The following is a 19,889-nucleotide window of genomic DNA, read 5'->3' on the forward strand; positions in this document are numbered from 1 at the left end:
TAATTGAGCACATACACATAATTGCTCAGTTAAAAATTAAAGTTAAATCTTGTAAGAGATTGTAATGGAGCACACGATAAGATGAAAACAGCCCTTTTCAGGGTCATAATAAATTAAGGAATATGTGTTCATTAAAACAAGTATGTTCTTATTTACTAAGGAATGGTTGTTTAGTTCCTAAATTATAAAACAGATACCCACGTATATTTAGATTGTTGCCTACATAAGTCGGGTTATTATATAAATCATACAAAAATAAACTACAAAAAACCTGAATAAAGGAAATAGCTTAATATGAAAAACTAAATTATAATAAACATGATGGATAGGAATCAGATTACTAAAAGTGCAATATTACAGATTATAGTAAATTTAAATCTAACTAGGAATTTAACATTTGATATAATTTAATTAAATGAGTGAAATTAAATTTTATTTTATTGCAAATTTATCATTAAATTATTTAATTTATATTTTAAATTATATATTTTTTAATTTGACTCACTTGAGATGAGTAAAATCTTAATTTAACCTTAGACACAATATCAATCAAATCAATAGTAAATTAATGTTTTAAATTTTAAGCTTTATTTTTGCTCAACTCATAGAAATACATGGATCCTTTTTTATAAAAAATTTCACAATATTTATGATTTATATTTTTCTTGGCTTAAAATAAAATACATAACTCTGCATTAAAATGAGTTGCATATAAATTAAATATTTTTATCTAAGTTATTAAAAGATAATTTAACTTTTAATTCATTTCACATTTTCATCATTTTTTTCTACTAACATTAGATCCTCTTCCCAGGTTGGTATTCCTTGAAGTTTCATCTGGTTGAGGTACATTACTTTTTTGACATGTATTTATTATACCTCTACCACGACCTGCATTTTTATACCAGCTGCTTTTACCAATAGTAGGAGTGTTTTCTGGAATGTCTCTTTGAGAACAGCTCAATGGAGGAAAACTGTCTTTGTCATCTTTACTTGAAATTGTTTTATTATGTGCAGTTAATTTTTGTTCAACTGGTCTATTCCAAACAGGTTGGTGCATAACTTCTGATGATTTACTATCAAGAGATGGGAAACTATTAGCAGTGATATCTTGCGAATTATTCATTGACTCATTCATGAACAAATAATTATTACTAATATTAAGTTGATCAAAATCGTCTGAAATTTGAATTTCTGCTTTAGGTAAATCAAAATTAAAATGACTACCTGCAACTAGTTCGATATTAAAATAATGACAGCAATGAGTAGAAAGAATATAAATCCATTTACACACAAAGAAATTACTGCAAACATGAGCATATTCAAGTTTTTCATGAAATGTACAACCAATTGATTTGATTATATTAAACATATCTTTTGTCAAATTATCAGTTGCTATTGCAACGGAAGGTATTGCTTTGTCATCATCGTTAGGATTTTTAAAATTATAAGATACATTTTTTAGTTCCATGAATAATTTATCCAAATGATAAACTTTAATAAGGTTATTGAAATCATCTCTTTCTGGATACTTCACAGCACTTTGGTACAGCTGATATAAACTTGAAGTTGTTATCATTAATTCATTTCCAATAGAAGTATGTGCAGTAAATATTGGAGGCATATCTAAAGTTTGATCATTTAATATATCCTCATTGACGTCTTTGTTAATTATGAAACCTAAAAAGGTTTATACATTTTAGTAAAAATAGATTAATATAGTATTGTTTATGCATATACTTACCTATAATTTTTAATAATAAACCGGTGTAATTAGTAGTTAGTTTAGAGTATATGTCAATTAAATGATTGTTTTTTGCATGAGAATTAATATCTGCTGCACAAGCGATTGGAGCTTTTGCCTTAGTTGCATCAAATCCAATTAAGTGATGAAACCTACGAATTAATCCTTTTTCTAAAGAAAATTCTGCCATAGTTAATTCAGCAGGGAAATAAAAGCCTTCTTTCTCTGATGAATAAGGGTTTACATGAATCAAAATGAATGTTTGTTTAGGCAGATATAATTTGTCATGATGTAAACGGACCAACTCTTCAATATAACAATACATAGCTTCTGTTTGTAATTTACTCTCTTCTGATTGTTTTTGAACATCTTTAACTTTTTCTCCAAGAGTTGTGTATTTTTCAATTTTTGATCCATTTTTCATATTTTTACTCATAGTTTTATATTTATCTTTCATGTCATCAGACATCTCTTCCCATTCTTTTTTACAATAATTTGGCATGTCAGCCATACTCATTTTTTTGCCTGTCTTCGCTAACCTCTGTTGAGTTTCCATCATAAATACTGAGAATGCATTGTACGTTTTCTTTTTTGGTGCCATTCCTAGAAATATTTTAAAATAATTAACTTAAAAAAAAACTAATGAATTTTTTTAGTGATTGATTTTTTAAATAAAGTATATTATGATAGTAGCAATAGCTTTAAAATATATTCAAATAATTAATTCTCCATAGTTCATTTTAATTTTTAAAATAATTCTGAAATCACTTAAACTATATAATTTAAATGTAATTGTGAATTAATATATATATTAGTCATTTTTGCGTATTGTAATTTTTTTAGTCTGTGGACCATTACTAAACAATCTTAATAAAGCATTATTAATGAAAAACATGTACAAATATCAATAAAACAAAACAATTTTAAAGGCACAATGTTTATTTTCAATAATTAAATCTAATTATGTTATTATAATGCAGAAAGTGATGCATGAATTGATGCACTTCTAATTAGTAGAATCATATTTTTTCAAACTCTTTGAATACATTTTTTTCTTTTAAATGTCTTGTCTAAAAATATTTGAATATTTCATCTAGACAAGAAATTATATTTGGTTAGTCACATTAAATAAGAAAAATATTCAACATCAGAAAACTTTTAAAGTTTAAAAATTTAATTTTCAGCACTCTTTTATACATACAATTTATTTGAGAATGACGATTAGTCAAAAAAATTAAAATTATCCAGTCTTTCTAAACCATAAGTTTTTTTCTCAACTCTGATACTCAATGGTATGTAAGTAACTATGTGCTAAATCACAATAAAAATACTAATAATAACTACCATATTTATTTACATGTACAAAAATGCTTATATTAACCTTTCAGCAGGCGTGTATGCGCAATTTGTACGACTATTATAGATTTATTGACAAAACTTTTATCTACGAATCCCGATTAATACTGGGATTATTCCTATTCTACAATGACGTATATGTTATAAACACTTAATAATTGTTGTCTAGTCTTACGTATTTTTCAAATTATTATTGATGTATATTTCAGTCAACTCCGTCCGAACGAAATATGTCTTGCGCCTGATCTTATTATAATAATTTGATTATTTATTTATTTTATAATGTATTATTTTATATTGTGTTACTTTTATTTAGTAAGAAATAGAAAAAAAAAATCGTGTTTTATCAACAATTATATTGAAATTATCATACAAAATTATAAAAAAATATTATATAAATAGGAATAAAATGTTACAAAAAAATATTTCTATTAAAATTTTTTTATTTATCCTTCATTTTAATTAAATATATATGAAAAGCATTCTGTAGTATAAAGTACAACACGCGCCTACTCATGTAATACACAGTAGCGCGTCAAAAGATTAACATCCACAATCACATAAATCCACTCATAAGCAATGTTTTTTGTCGCTGATTAGAGTAAATGCTAAGAAATCTTTCAAACAGGTAATTAAAATAATAATCTTTTTCTTGAAGTATTGCCACTAGACATCCCCTTTTATAATGCTGTCCAGTCAACAGTAAATCAGCTCTACTATTCATTTTATATTCTATTATACCTAGATTGTATATATTTCAGAATAAAAAAAAAAAAAAGGTGTCTTGTTATTAAAACATGAATATTTAATAAAAATATAATTATATAATAAATTTAAATCAATAAATAATAAAAAGGTAAATGGCAAATAAATTAAAGTTCAATAAAATATACAAATCAATTTTCCAATAAATTATAGAAGCAACAGTTAAGTGTTAAAAGTACAGTTAAAAGCAGAGTTATAGAGAATATGTATTGATTTACTTCTGTCTTCACGTGTGGTTAGATATTATGAAAATAATTTTTGAGTATTATGAATAGCAAAAGTGATGGAGAAAAAATAACAGAGAAAAATGAAAGCCCAAGGACTAGGCTAAGATATATTTTCTGTAAAAAGTACAATTTAAAAGGCAGTTATGCAATATGAGAATATGAAAGCTCTATTTTTTCCTTTATACAAATTCTCAAAAACAACCAATTGCAATTTAAATAACAAAAGATCAATAATTATCGATATTACTTCAATTGCTATTAGTGTATTTCCTCAATTATTAGTTTATATAATAGTAAAATATTATTAAAAAAAAAAAAAAAATACTTGCCTGTAAACACTGATTTTCCGCTGTAGTTCAGTAAAAAATAAATTATTTTTATGTAAACAATAAAAGTGTAGTAACAAATTGAGAGAAACTATGATAATTTGGTTAAAAAAACGTTCAAAAAGGTATGTGGTCTGTTGAACAACCATAGACCCAGTGTGAGCAAAATAGATACAAAATCATGTTAAATGTTCAAGTAGAGATTGTAATGAAATTGTAAATAGTTCTAAGAAAACTACCAGTAACAAATTATGTTTATTATGTCATGCCTCTAACAATGTTCGAGGGTGGTTACCATTTCAAACCGAGAAATGTAACCATAATATTTGCATAGAATCACGGTCTTGGAATAGACCTTATAATTATAATCTTTTCTTCCAAGACCGTGGATAGAATATTAACTATAAATATATAAAACTATATATAGGTATTCCTATCACGGCTATAGTTAATATGGTTACAGAAAATATATATATTTAAATCACGGTCCTATATTTTAAAACCTTGAATTAAATGATCCTCAAATTTGGTAATATCACAGAACAATTATATTTATGTAATCTTTTAGTAATAATGATAGATAACTTTATTTATATGTGTATTAATGTTATAGTTTGTGATAACGAGCTCAAATATTACTACAAAATGCGTTAACATTGCATTTAAAACCACGGTTTAAGATATACCCCAAATATTGTTGAAAACTGATTTAATTATTTTAGGTTATATTTATTTTTATTATTTATATTACATTATATTGTTTATCACGATTAAGATAAACTTAATGCTATATATCTTTCATTATGATTATAATCAATATGTGTTATCTTTACAATCCAAATTAAAATTGTCAGATTTTCTTTGGTGATCATTTTATTACTAATTAATAATTAAAAATTCAAAGTCAAAAGTAGGAATATTAGTTAAATTTTATTTCAAATTACTAGCATAATTTTTTAGCAGTGGACATAATCATATTGATGTACAAAAATGTAGTTAGAATATTTTTTTTTTTACTTATTGTTCTTTAGTGATTCACTATTTTAGTTTTTTTTTCAAATTTTTATATTTGTTGACTGAAACTTTATAAACGAAATTATGAGTTTATATTTTATTTTGTTGTTTTGTTTACATTATGCGCCTTTTAGTAAGTTCATTTAACAATCTTATTTCGAAATATTGAACTAATTATACAAAATATTATTGTTTTAGCTCTCTCAAATTTTCTTTCAGTTAAAGATCAAATGTATACAGATATCATTGCAAGTAACCCTTGTTTCCTTAGATTGAATGGTACCAATCAATTTGGCTGTACTTGTAAGCTTTATTTAACACATAAATGCAAATATATATATAAATAATATATGAATTTAATTTTAAATTAATTAAATTATATTTTATAGCTTCAAGATTTGGAAATGTGGGAACGTTGCATTTGATAGCAAATTTAACTGATTTAGATTGGTTAATAAATAAAGGAATGGCTAATCCATATATAGTAGCATTAACACCTAAAATGTTTAATAAGTAATGTATATTATTAATTATATTTTTAGGTATAATTATCATTTATTTAGGAAAAAACTGTTTAAAATATTTTAGAGACATTTCAATTTTTATTTCAACTGTTATTTATAATTTTGTTAATTATTAAAATTATGATTATTGAAAAAAATTTTAAATTTAAGAATGTTTTTTGCAGTAAGGTTTTACAACTAATTGAAGAGAATTTTAATAAAGTAAATGGAATAATGTTATTAATGAATGGGACTAATCAAGAAGTAATTAATAATGATAATTTACTAAAAAATGGATTCAGCCCTGAAGATACATGTCCCAATCGTTATTCAGGTATAAGTAGCTGTCCATCAGAACCTTGGAACCCTTATGGTACTGACATTCTTTTAAAAAGCTGGAGCTTCCCTATATTTGTTGTTTACAACCAAAACGCTATCAAAGAAATTATAGATGTAAGAATAATCAATTTTTTTAATTAAAATATTATCTTATGTGTTGAATTCATATATTAATAAAAGACTGAGTCATTTGTAACAGGAAGATACTTATTGTGAAAGTTTGTTTTATAGAATATCAAAACAAAACATTTTAATAAAACTTTTTATACACCAAATAAATTTTTAGTTTAAAGTACTGATAAATATTAGATAAATGCAACTATATAATTTAAATTGGTTTAACAAATATTACATGGTTTTATATATCTAAGATAGGTTTTTAACTTCAATTTTTTTTTTTTTTTTAATAAATATTAAAATATAAATATAAATTAATAAATATTAAAATTGTTATATTTAGATAAGCACTCATATTTTTTTGGAGATGAAATTTAATTAATTTTTAAGAGAAAAAACCTCTCTAATTTTGTACCTAAATAAAATTAATCACGTTACTTTAATTGATGTTTAATTTATTACATAAAATATTTGAACTATTAGTGATTACTTTTTTTCTTTGATAAATATTTTGTATTTTATTTTAAAATACTTACATTTAATAAACATAATTATATTTCTATTTTAAGTATTTAATTAAATGGGGATTAAATTAGATAATTGGTATATTTTGTGGTACATTTTGAATTTTCTCTGTGTAAAGGATTAATTTATTGGTTTTTAAATAATTATTTTAATTAAACATGAAATATTTAATGTATAAGATGTTAATCAGTACAACTTTCAATTCATTAATCAATAATAATTATATTAAATATTTTGTTATTAAATTATATTTTTGCTTCAATCAGTATAAGACTTTCAGTAGTATATTTTATTTAATACAGAAAAATTTATTTTGTTAAGTAATATATATTTTTGTATGTTATGGTTATTGTTAAAATCCCTATAATCTTCTACTATCAGTTTGACACTACCTAGATATATTTATTTTCAAATACAAACAAGTTATTTTAGTTAAAATAAAAATGATTTGGCTTTCAAATTTAATTTTAAAATGCTTGTACTTGTAACATTAATTTCTTATAATATATTACATAAATTCTAATATGTAACAAAAAACTTTCTTTTATAATACATTCATGTTATAATTCATACAACACTATTATACCATCAACTTAAATTAACTTGACCATTTTATATTTCATGAAATTAATTAGTATTGATTGATATTAATACTCAGGCTGATTTAATGTTTAAATTATATTAAATTATATATCTAGCATGTTTTTTTTTTAATTGATTTATAACCTAGTATACAAATGTATGTAGAAGTATGACATTACTGCGTAGAACTGAGGTGGTCATCTTTCCTTAAGCAAGTACATCAGACAATGATATCCACAAAATTTATCAATTCACCATATTAAGACCAATTATTAAGTATAATTTTTATATGTTAAATACTATTATTTTTCCAGTGTTTTAAAAAACATAATTTACCTTTAAATAATCAAAATGATCATTCTTTATGTGCTCTTGAGTTAAAATCACATATGTATGCTGCAGTAGATTCAAAAACATGTATTAGACGAACTATACTGTCTTATCAAAATATAAGACCAAGTAAATAAACAGTTATAATTATGTTTCAAAATAATGTTATATCAATGTTGATGTTTGTAGTTAAATTTTGTGATGTATTGGGCGATAAAAATGTTTATTGGTCTCTTAAAGAATTTCAACCAAATACAACAAATCATTCCATTGCTGTTGTTGCTGCACGTTTAGATGCTACATCTATGTTTCAAGACTTAGCCCCTGGTGCTTTGTCAACAGCTACATCAATTGTTACATTAATGGCTACTGCTAATTTAATTTCTGAAATGTTACCTTATGATTATGCTAAAAATTACTGTAAGTTAATATAAATATAAAGTTTTTATTATTTTTATGTATAATTTTTTTTTTTAGCAAAAAACATTATGTTTATTTTATTTAATGGAGAAGCATATAATTACATTGGATCTAGTAGAGTGGCTTATGACATGTACATGCAAAATTTTCCTAATGATAAAATAAAACTTCAACAAAATCATATTGGCCTTTTTGTAGAACTATCTCAAATACACTATGAGAAAGAAGTTGTTTTTCACCGATTAATTAAATATAATGTAAGTTCTATTTCTTTGTATAATATATATTCTTAGTTTAATATAATAAGCATACCTAATTTTAGATTCATATTTCTGCTTTATCATACTTACTATATTTTAGGTTAGTGAAAATGTAGAAAATTTCATGAATATATTCAATAAAAGTCTTACCAAAGACGAATTTAATATTTATGAATCAAAAAGCTTGTCCGTACCACCTGCATCATTGCATTCATTTTTGAAAAAAGATCCTCATTTTCCAGGTGTTCTTTTGACAGGATTTAACAACAAATTTAAAAATGAGTATGTATATTATTTTAAAAATAGTTTCTATAGATTTAAGTAAATTATATAGTTTCAGTATTCTATAATCTAATTGTTAAAATTTTATATTCCTGATGGAATTATTTTTTAATTTGGTTTTAAATCAAGTAATTAAATAATTTTGATCTTAAAGCTGATTATGGAATAATTTATGTTCAGTATTTTATTTTAATAATTTAGTTAAACAATAAAATTTATTGTAACTAATATTTAATATAAGTTTTATAATTATTAGTTGGGTTTTATTTAATTATAGTTTGTTTTTTTATGTTTTATGTTTCTTTTTCTATATATTTTGTATTCATTGACATGCTCATAATTATAAATTTATAAATAATACAACCAAAAAATTAACCTACAAAATATTTTTACTGTATTATATTTTTGTTTTATTTACTCATTTTATATGTTTTTACTATAAATACATTCAATGATTAATTTTTTAATTTTTGTACTGATTGTTATATATATATTCAAGACATAATATTGTTCTCTAAAATAATAATTAATTTGGTTATTTGTATGATAGATTTTATCATAGTATTTTGGATGATGCTAGTAATATAAAATATGATGTTATTTCTCAAACTATTGCCAGTATATCAACTTCACTAAGTTACTCACTTTATACATTTATAACTAATAACCCTTACCAGGGTTCAAAGGAAGTAAATACTAGTTATGTAAGTTATATAACGAATATATATTATACTATATGAGATAACTTTATTGAATTACATTTATTTTTATTACAGGTGACTAAATTATTAGATTGTTATGTAAAGTCTATTAATTGTGATTTATTTAAATCATTGACATCACCACTACTATTACCGGACCATCCTCCTAACTATTATATTAGTATAGATTTGATCACTAATACACTTACTAGTCTTTCCCGACTATTGTTTGCTTCTTTTGGCAAGAAGATCACGGAAGTTCAAAATGAAGAAAATTGCATTGATTATGAAACAAAACCAGTAAGTAATTTATTGTTTCTTATACTTACAAATTATTATGTATTAATTATACTATTATATTGGAATTTGATTATTATTTTTTTTGTGTACTTATGTACTTTTATTTAAAGGGATTTTTATCTGTATGGTTAAATGGAAATTACAATGCATGTTATTTAACAACGTCAAATTTTACTGATGCAGTTAGTCCAGCATTTATTATACCGGGTATGTATAACATTTGTAATTTATATTTGTGTAATTTATGTAATTATTCGCTATGTTGTATTGTTTTGAAATGTTTTGTTGACAATGTCTTCAGATTATGATTTATCATCACCGGAGTATTCTACATGGACAGAATCTGTATGGCATGAAGTTCAAATTCGTATGTTTCTCAGACAATCATTTAGATTACAAATTATTATATTTATTCTTGGAGTTGCAATATTTTTATTCTCTTTTATTATAACACGAAAAATGTATGCTCAATCTGGGATTTATTTTAATAACCAAGAGTAAGATATAAACTATATTTATCTATTAATAATATACACTAGTCATATTTTCGTAATAATTTTACTTAGACTTAAGGTTTTACTACTACTTGGTAATAAAATTATTAAAAATTTAGAGAGAAATAACTTTTATTTAAAAGTGAAATGCTCATCATGCGGGTTACCATACTATTAAATTCACAAATATATTTGATCGTTTAAATTAAAAATAAAAACTTACCTAACTTAAAAATTGCAAATTAAATCTGTTAAGAAAAAGTTACCTATTTCATGTTATACTTTTGAATTTATTAGTTGTTTGAGAGTAGTGATTCTAATATATTTATAAACATTTGGCGTAAATCATATATTTTTATTAGCTATCTAAAATTTACTGGGGGAATTAATCTCATTTGCTATACATTTTTGCTAAAACTGCTTAAATGCAAAATTATAAGACATATTATTTATGTACATCATCTTAAATTAACACTAATTTACCTATTAAGATAAGTTTAAAAATTTTTTTTAATATTTAGACTTGCAAAAATTTCATATCTATTTAGATAATATTTCTACAATTTTAAATTAACTAAGTTAATTTTTATTTACTATGGGTTTTTTTTATACTATACAAAAAAATACAAATCTTTTTATAGCTCATGTCTATAGCTTCATATCTTATTTTAATTTGGTTTTTTTCTAGAAAATTATTGTTATTGTATTCAATATTAATCTTGTCTTTTTTTTTAATTAATAGTTTCTTTATTAACTGTATGCAAGAAAATATTATTTTAATAAAAATACTATTTTTATTGTTAAAATTATCTGTAGATATAACTAATTCATTTGTTCTATATATTTTCTATTATATTATTTATTTGTATTTAAATAATCATCCAAAATATTTAAATAAATTAATATTATTAAAATTACTTTTCAGAGCCGATTCAGTTACCAGTTGTTGAATACAAGTAATATTTTTGTTATATTATCTGTGATTTTTTTTTAAATATTTTTGATTGTCTGTAATGGAAAATATATACTGCGTTTTTTATTTCACTAATTTATACATTACATTGGTAATAACATTTAATTTCAATAATTTATTTTCTAAAAACGAAGTATTTATTCCATTATTTTTATAATTTCATATTTCTTTAACTATAGAACTAGGTATTATATTTTATCAATTATTAATTTATATATTTTTATTTAAAAACCTAAATATGATGTAATTAATAATCTATGAGTATAAATATTGTACAATAATACCATTACTTTTACAATTTTGTAGTAAATAAAAATAAAAAATTAAAAGATACATGTACATTTTTAAAAATTATTCTATAAGTGTTTTTCTTTGAGAGGTAATAATTTTGAATTTTGTAACACTGATAAATTGAAATGGAATTGCTTATAAAAAAAAAAAATCTATTTCTTCGTCACTATTAGATGTTGGGAAGTATACCTGTATTATGGTCGAATTTGCTAGGGCTGTTTTAATTCTAACCATAAGTATTCTATCATTTATGTGATAAATATTTTCTATGCATGTTCCATAATTTTTGTTTAACAACAATGCCACTCCGTTTTTTCCTTGTTTTCATCCGCTATGTATTATTCTAAAGTCATCGCTCCAGAAATCGTCATTGTCACCCCATCTTGCTTCGCATACTCCTAAAATATCTAACTGTTTTTCTCTCATTTGTTGTTTCAACTCTTCCAGTTTTCCGGGACTCAAAAGAGTTCTTACGTTCCAAGTACCTATTCTAGTATGATTTTTTTTTATTAACTACGTGGCCTGGTTTTCGCTGGATGACGACCTGGGGAGCCCTGCTCCTCCTTCCCCTGCCGGATTCCGGGTTCCGATTCCTATTGTTTGTATCTATATTCCTTTTCTTGTCTATTTTCATCGCTTTAGCATGGGAGTATTATGAGTTAGTTTCTCTTTGCTTTCCTCATCGCAATATTTTAGCCATCAATTTATTTTAAGAATAGAAGATAGACGCATTGAATTAAAAACAGAAAAATCTAAGTAATCTTATGATTGAAGTAACAAGAGAAGAAAGAATAAAGAACGAATATGTGAGAGGCAGTATTGTTGTAGCGTCGATAATGAAAAGAGAGAAAATAAACTAAGATGGTTTGGGTATGTGATCAGGTGAGAAAAAACAAATACAGTAAGAGTGGTTATGTAAATAAACGTTCAAAAGAAAAAAGGAAGAGGAAGAACAAAAAAGAGATGATTGGATACGATTGAGAATGATATGAAGGCTGTTAGTGTGTGCGAAGAGAATATAAAAAAATCGAAACGAATGAAGGTTTATGACAAAAATGGCCGACCCTAAATAGTTGTGAGAAAGGTGAAGGAGAAGAAGAAGATACTACTTATATTATTATGTTTATCTAATCTTTATCTCATAACCAGGGCTCGGAACTTATAGCAGTTAAAAACATTATAAGCACTAAAAAAATTAAAATTAAGCAATAATATTTATTAAAAAAAAAAAAAAAACTATAAAATTCTACTCAAGGGCGTATTTGAGGAGGGAGCATTCACCCCCCCTTCAATGGCTTGTATTTTTTAGGAATATGTTACAATGATAACTTATCATTATAACAGGAACAAGAGCTGTAGGTAATGGAATGTAAATTATTTTTAAGTTTGTATTGAAGAAAAATAATTTTCCCCCCCATGACCACAACTCAAAAACACCCTTTAACATATTAGAATATGTAATTATTATTTCTTATATAATCATTATTATGTTTACTAAAATTTTAATTTTATTGTAATTTTTGATCTAAATAGTTATACTGATACCTAGCTAAATAAAAGACAAAAAAAAATATTTTTTAAATATTTTCAGTATTATTATGTAAGTATATGAGTATAGTAATATTAAATTTTCAAGTCTGTATATCTAAAATAAAAATGTTATTACAATAAAACTTTCAAAAAATTAGTTATTTTCAATGTTCTATATTTAAATCAAAAGTACTTAACTTTTTTTTGAAAATGTAATCAATTATGATAAATAAATGTCATTGATGTAAGGTGAAAGTTTCAAGTTTCTAGATACATTACATTTGGAATTATAATTAGTGATGTACTCATCAACTTTATTAAGAGTATACTCTACCGACAAATGTCTGAATATGGTCTGAATATGGAAATGTTTATGATTTAGTCGGTGGTGAAGGAAAGAGTAGTATATATTGGGTCAGGCTCGTATTAACGCTACCATAGTCTCTAGGCACAGTGCCTTTATTGTCTATGTGCTAATATAGGCCTGTATTATCCTGGTATCTAGTATTTAAATAATTAAGAAACCTTCTGTTTGAAAGAGGAAGCGTTGAATCTTGATATTAAAAACAAAAATATTTACAACATAAAAATTAAATCTAAACTGTTAAAAATTAATTTGCCAGAAATCATAAAAAAAATAACTTATTTTATACCATATTACATATTTCTTTATCTCTCGTATTTAAGAATAAAACAAAAGAAAATAACAATACTTATAGTGAAGTATATTTCTTAAATATAACTTTACAGTTACAAAACTTTTTAGCGACATTTTTTGTTAGTAAATGATTCAATAACTTTTGTGGTATCGATTTCTTGGGGCAATCCGTATTAAATTGCAAGTGCCAATAATGCAGATAATTTATCTTGCCCAATAGTTTATCACTTCTAATTTTTAATCCTCTTTAAAATTAAAAACTATCTTTTATCTTCCTTCAAATCCTTAAAAATCGATAAAAATATCCTGAACGCAACGTTTACGTTTGGAAAACTTGTTACCATTTTGGTATTTATTTGTTTCATTAACATTTCATTGACAGACATTCCAATTTCTTGAAAGTTCTAAAAGATTAAAAACTCATTAAAAGATGCAGATTCCAAATCAGTTTTATAGGCTTCAACTAAATTATTTGCTTTTGTTTGTATTTTTTTATCTTTTAAACTCTTGTCAGTTAAAAAAATTAAATATTTCGTCTAATCTTAATAAGCTTTTTTCGTCTTTCCATTTTTACGGTAAATTTACCAATTTGTATAGAGTGTGCATGTGTGTGTATTTGTCTGCAGTTTATTATTATTTTATTTATATTACGTAAACGATATTATTTTTCTAATATTTTTTCTACTATTTTCCTAAAATACTCAAAACAATAATCTGGGTTCAATTCATCATACACCGTCGTATGACTGTATGTGAGCGTTCATCATTTTATCGGTTCATGATGTATCCAATCTGATTTCAATAAGTAATATCAAATTACAATAATGAACTTTGTATGTAAATATACGAGAAATATTATACTGTATAATCATAGGCGTGCGCAGACCTGTATTTCAGGAGGTACCTATTATAATTTTGGGCCCTATTTTAACAAAATGCGTAAAATGTATAGATTATAACGTAAAAAATAATTAAACACAACTTAATTTTTTTTTTTTTTAATATTGTGGCTTATAAGTCCCAACGAATATGTTTTCCTTGAATATATTTTTGTAGTAAATTATAGCTGTTTTACTATCATAATAAGTTTTTGTTCGAACATTTAGAAAATTTAGTTTTATTTTTCTGATTACTAAATGCCATTTAATTTTTACCAAATATTTTAGAATAAACTTGAATTAATTCGAGCAACATCGGTTAAAATACGGAACTTTTACTCTGAGCTTGTCGAATGTAGGGCCTATTTTACAACGTTTCATGGGGTGTCCGAACACACTCGGCACTCCCAGTGTGCACGTTTATATGTGTATAATTTATACATAATAATATTTTACTTGTTGTGCTAACGTGTACAGATTGTATATAATTTTATTCATTAAACATTTTCATTCTTTACTCTACTAACATTCTTTACTCTATGTTTTATACACATTTTACTTTCGTAGACACTAGTCACAGTGCCTATAGTGCCTTTGAGCTAATACGGCCCTGTATTGGGTAGTATAAAATTGAAATTTATACATTTTTATTTTTTACAGAAATAGAAATTACAATTATTTGAATAAATTATCACTGAGAGATCGTAAATACATTGTACACCGTTAATAATCAATGTTGGGACTTATCTAGCAGGCGCGGATCCAGAAAATTTTGACAGGGGGTGCTCAAAAAAAAAAAGATTGTTACACCTTTCTATTTATTTAAATTAATATTTTCTATTTGATTTATTGGTGCTAACTTTTTTTTCATACATCAGTATTTATTAAATATAAACTTAAAAATAACAATAATTTCTTACATATATTGTAACTGTAATTTTCTTGGGTGTTTTTCATTGAATTCTTCAATAACTTCCTCTGGAGTAATTTTAATATCCCTGTGAATATTAAGAAGCATAAGTCCATTTAATCTATCCTCTCCTATTGTTGATCTTAAATATGTTTTTGTTTGTCGAAGTGAGGAAAATATTCTTTCTGCGGTGCAAGTGGTAACTGGTATAACGCAAATAATTTTTAGCAATTCCTTTATATTAGGATAAAATTCAGATGCATGAGTCAAAGCTTCTATAGCAGTTTTAGGTTTATCTAATTGGGATTTCCAAAATTGTTTCCACAAAGTAACTTCACCTCTAACCTCTTCTATCGAGCCAATTAGATCATCGATATAAAATTTGGCCGATTTAATAATTTTTTCGATATCTGTATCTTCAAGTAGGAAAAATGGTATTAAATATTGTAAATACATAATCGTTTCGTGTCCGTGACCTAAAAATCTATTTTTTATATCTGATATTAAATTATTTAAATTCCGATAACGGAATAACCGATATTATTTATTATTATTATTATTATTTTGAAAAATAAGAAATAACATAATTTATAATATAAATTTATTTTGTTGGTGGCCAAGGCGACAGGGGGTGCCCGAGCACCCATAGCCCCCCCCCCTGAATCCGCGCCTGTTATCTAGATAGATTTTTTGTCATCTTTTATCTTATCTAGATAAATAACGCTAAGTTATCTAATTACTTATCTAAGATAAAATGTTTATTTATCTAGATAATTGTCTGAATTATCGCCAAGATTAGAGTTATTTTTATTCTTGTATAGAGACGAATGAAATAAATCAGAGATCATCAAAATCGGTCCAGCCGTTCTTGAATTATAAATTCTGTAACTAACCCGACTTTTTTATATATATATATATTGATTTTGTATTTATAATTATAATTCGTGTATTATTAATAAGTAATTATTATTTCTTGGTATGACATTTTGTTTGTATTTTCATGTCGGAAAAATATCTTTGGTATTTTTAAACTTAATTTCTTATTTTTCCATGGAAGTTCCAAATATAGTTATTATTATAATATATATTTTATTTTAGTATACACACGTAACTCACACACTGAATAGTCAATACTTTACTCTTGGAACCCGTAGAGTCGTAACTACTTATAGAATAATGAAAATCATCAAATTAATATTATTAGGCGGCTCTCACACCGGAGCAATAGGCAACGAGCAACTAGCAATTAACAATAATCAACAGACAATACGTATTGCCCCTAGCTCTCAAATATAAGCAACGCAGTAGCAACCATGTCATCGTCTGATGAAGACGATATTTTATTATTCTGGTGGAATTTAAGAAGAAGAAAAATAAAAAATAAAAAACGTAAATATTGGATTAACCCAGCGTTTAAACAGCTTGCAAAATATGGTGCAAATGTCTATGCAGATGAACTTAAACTTCATCCACTGCAGTTCAAAAGCTGTTATAGAATGAGCCCAGATACATTTAAACAACTTTTGAATTTAATTGAACATAGTATTACAAAACGTGATACCAAATCATAAATACATGGATACTGTTCGACGTATTCTACAAATTTTATGTTCAACGCGGATTCATCACACATTTTTAATTTAATTAATTAATTTTAATAAAAATTGAACATGAGGTAACACAAATTTACATATGTATAACAATATAATAAAAAAAAAACCATACGAATACGAAGCTCGTATTGCTCAACACTGTCAATAAATATCGACCGGCAACACGACAGCCGTATCACTGGCAACGCATGTTGCTACACGTTCGCAACAGGAAACATCGTGTTGCTTCGGTGTGAGAATATTCATTATTTTCTACGAGATTAATCAATTAGCAATATTATTGCTTATCGACGATTGCTAGTTGCTCGTTGCCTATTGCTCCGGTGTGAGAGCCGCCTTAGGTACCTAGGTGTTTAATGTTTATTGTAGTAATGTAGTGTATCATTAAGCAGTATTTATATATAATGTGCAATATGATAGTTAATCACTAAAATGTAACATAAAAAAAAAAAATGAAAATTGCTCTATACGTAACAGGATGAATACAGAATACATAAAAAATTTTTTTTAAGTTAACAATATTGTATTCTATAGAATATTCTCACACCGAAGCAACACGATGTTTCCTGTTGCGAACGTGTAGCAACATGCGTTGCCAGTGATACGGCTGTCGTGTTGCCGGTCGATATTTATTGACAGTGTTGAGCAATACGAGCTTCGTATTCGTATGGTTTTTTTTTTATTATATTGTTATACATATGTAAATTTGTGTTACCTCATGTTCAATTTTTATTAAAATTAATTAATTAAATTAAAAATGTGATTTTAATTAAAAACGATAATAATGATTATAATTGAGTCTTCATAGTTAATATTAAAATATGAAATATTGACCAAAAAATAACATTTTTTGAAAATATCTTTTTTTTTTATCTAGATTTAAATTAAATTATCTTTTATCTTTATCTAGATGAACTTAGACATACCATCTTTCATCTTTGTCTAGATAAATTTTGCATTATCTATTCCCCACACTGTTAATAATTACTTTAAATCGACCAAGGAAAAACTCAACGTACCTATATTATAAAACAAGGTTAAAATTAAAACCTGTAAAACTAATTAGGTATAGTAACTAATTTTCCGCGAAGTGCTTGAGACTTGAGAATATACGGCGTACATACCCTATGACAGTGGTCGGCAATGTTTTTGGACCCTTCAGCCACATTCACAAATTAAAATGGGTTCACGGGCCAGACAATACGAAAAAATGATATGATATTCAATGGCGTTTCCTAATTTTGGAATTTAATGCGGGCCGTATAAAAGATATGTGTGGACCAGTTGCTGACCACTGCGACATAGGAACACCATTAGTTATGACTAAACTAAATTCTGAAAAGTGAAAGTTTCTTTTACAATTCATTTATATCGATTTTACTACGTTTTTCAACATTTCACACGTCTGGAAAAATTATTAAGATATTGGAAAAATTACCTTTTTAAAGTATCGCCATAGACTGATTTCGAATATAATAAATTGCTAGGTGAAATTTTTGAACCAATATTACTATTCAAAAACGTGTTTACAGAAAAAAAATAAACATTTTTGTAAAACCATAAAATTCTTTGCTTCACTCAGAATCTAAAAATCACATCATGTAAAGCTCGTTTCACTTAGAATCCAAAATTAAAATGGATAACACCAACTTTTTACATGATTTTTGAAACTCATAAAGTAACTTCATTTGATTCTTCATTTACTAAAGTTACTTCATTAGTTCATATTAAAAATAACTGATCTTGTTGTAAATCACAAAGCCATGTGCATTATTATCAATTATCACAATACTCGTTAATTATCATTAAATTAATAAATATATATTCATAGAATATAAAGGTGGGATAGATTGTTTATTTGATACAGTAATAGTGTACTTATTTATGTATATATATATGTAAAATTTTAATACCAAAAATGTTTGAATACATTGTCTAAGAACTGAATAAGTACAAAAAAAAAAAGTACATAAAAATAAAATTGGCAGTAAAATTAATATAAATAAAAATTTGTATAAAAATATATTCATATATATATATATATAATTATACTTACTTATTACACTATTAATATAATTTGTATTTTAATAAATCAAATAAATCCACATAAGACATACAATATATAGAACATTTAAGAATTCATTTTGGGGAACTTTAACGAACAATATGAAATACAAAATAAATTTAATATAAAAATATATCATTAAAATGAAACAGCTAAACCAGGGATGGCCAACCCAAATGATCTTATGTGTCACTTAGGAAATACATTAAGATATAATATATAAGATAATATATAATATATATATAAATATATATAATTACACATAAATTTACATATACAAAATTATATTAGAATTTTGACCCAATACAATAAAAACTGGAGTAAACATTTTAAACAGGATTAATTATTATTACAAAATAAGTTTAGGTGTATAAATTAATTTAAATAAACAGAATGAATTATTATTGTTTTTATCGCCATATTCTGAATCCAATTCTTTCAAGAACTCTTCAAATTTTTGGTGCGGAAGCGCATGTAATTGAATAAAATTCACTGTTTTTATGACTAGTTGTATAACATGGTCCATCGAAAATACTTGGGGAAAAAATTTTGTTGATGAATTAAACCGTTTGTTTCTATTACATTGTTAATAGTACAGATTCCGTGTTGTCCGAGCATTATAGAATATTTTATTGGGACAAAAATAAATTTTTTTTGTAAATGTTTGATAAATCTCGCAGGCTTCA

The 19,889-nt window shown here is 24.9% G+C and overlaps 3 protein-coding genes across 3 annotated transcripts; 1 reads left to right on the forward strand and 2 right to left on the reverse strand.

Moving 5' to 3' along the window:
- Positions 1-715: 715 nt before the first annotated feature.
- Positions 716-4,703, reverse strand: LOC112694491 (protein maelstrom homolog). Its single transcript, XM_025569966.1, has 3 exons — positions 4,421-4,703; positions 1,745-2,346; positions 716-1,680 (listed from the first exon to the last, which is right to left on the reverse strand). Exons 2-3 carry the CDS (start codon positions 2,343-2,345, stop codon positions 779-781), a joined length of 1,503 nt encoding a protein of 500 aa, XP_025425751.1. The 5' UTR covers position 2,346; positions 4,421-4,703; the 3' UTR covers positions 716-778.
- Positions 4,704-5,366: 663 nt separating this feature from the next.
- Positions 5,367-11,248, forward strand: LOC112694493 (nicastrin). Its single transcript, XM_025569969.1, has 13 exons — positions 5,367-5,565; positions 5,631-5,735; positions 5,822-5,945; positions 6,121-6,388; positions 7,813-7,957; positions 8,018-8,248; positions 8,306-8,505; positions 8,609-8,790; positions 9,341-9,494; positions 9,567-9,791; positions 9,902-9,998; positions 10,093-10,288; positions 11,211-11,248. Exons 1-13 carry the CDS (start codon positions 5,517-5,519, stop codon positions 11,233-11,235), a joined length of 2,001 nt encoding a protein of 666 aa, XP_025425754.1. The 5' UTR covers positions 5,367-5,516; the 3' UTR covers positions 11,236-11,248.
- A 4,283-nt stretch (positions 11,249-15,531) lies between these two features.
- Positions 15,532-15,981, reverse strand: LOC112694454 (52 kDa repressor of the inhibitor of the protein kinase-like). Its single transcript, XM_025569917.1, has one exon. The coding sequence runs from the start codon at positions 15,979-15,981 to the stop codon at positions 15,532-15,534; it is 450 nt and encodes a 149-aa protein (XP_025425702.1).
- Positions 15,982-19,889: the final 3,908 nt, after the last annotated feature.

This window comes from Sipha flava, unplaced genomic scaffold (genome assembly GCF_003268045.1).
Source record: "Sipha flava isolate LNK unplaced genomic scaffold, YSA_version1 130_pilon_pilon, whole genome shotgun sequence".
In the NCBI taxonomy this organism is placed as follows: domain Eukaryota; kingdom Metazoa; phylum Arthropoda; class Insecta; order Hemiptera; family Aphididae; genus Sipha; species Sipha flava.

Excerpts from the sequence above, each read along its gene's own strand:
- LOC112694491 (XM_025569966.1), bottom strand. The coding sequence starts at position 2,345 with ATGGCACCAAAAAAGAAAACGTACAATGCATTCTCAGTATTTATGATG. Across the intron at positions 1,681-1,744 it reads TTTATTATTAAAAATTATAG|GTTTCATAATTAACAAAGAC; the intron begins GTAAGTATATGC and ends AAACCTTTTTAG.
- LOC112694493 (XM_025569969.1), top strand. The coding sequence starts at position 5,517 with ATGAGTTTATATTTTATTTTGTTGTTTTGTTTACATTATGCGCCTTTT. Across the intron at positions 5,946-6,120 it reads ACACCTAAAATGTTTAATAA|TAAGGTTTTACAACTAATTG; the intron begins GTAATGTATATT and ends TGTTTTTTGCAG. Across the intron at positions 7,958-8,017 it reads TTATCAAAATATAAGACCAA|TTAAATTTTGTGATGTATTG; the intron begins GTAAATAAACAG and ends TGATGTTTGTAG.
- LOC112694454 (XM_025569917.1), bottom strand. The coding sequence starts at position 15,981 with ATGTATTTACAATATTTAATACCATTTTTCCTACTTGAAGATACAGAT.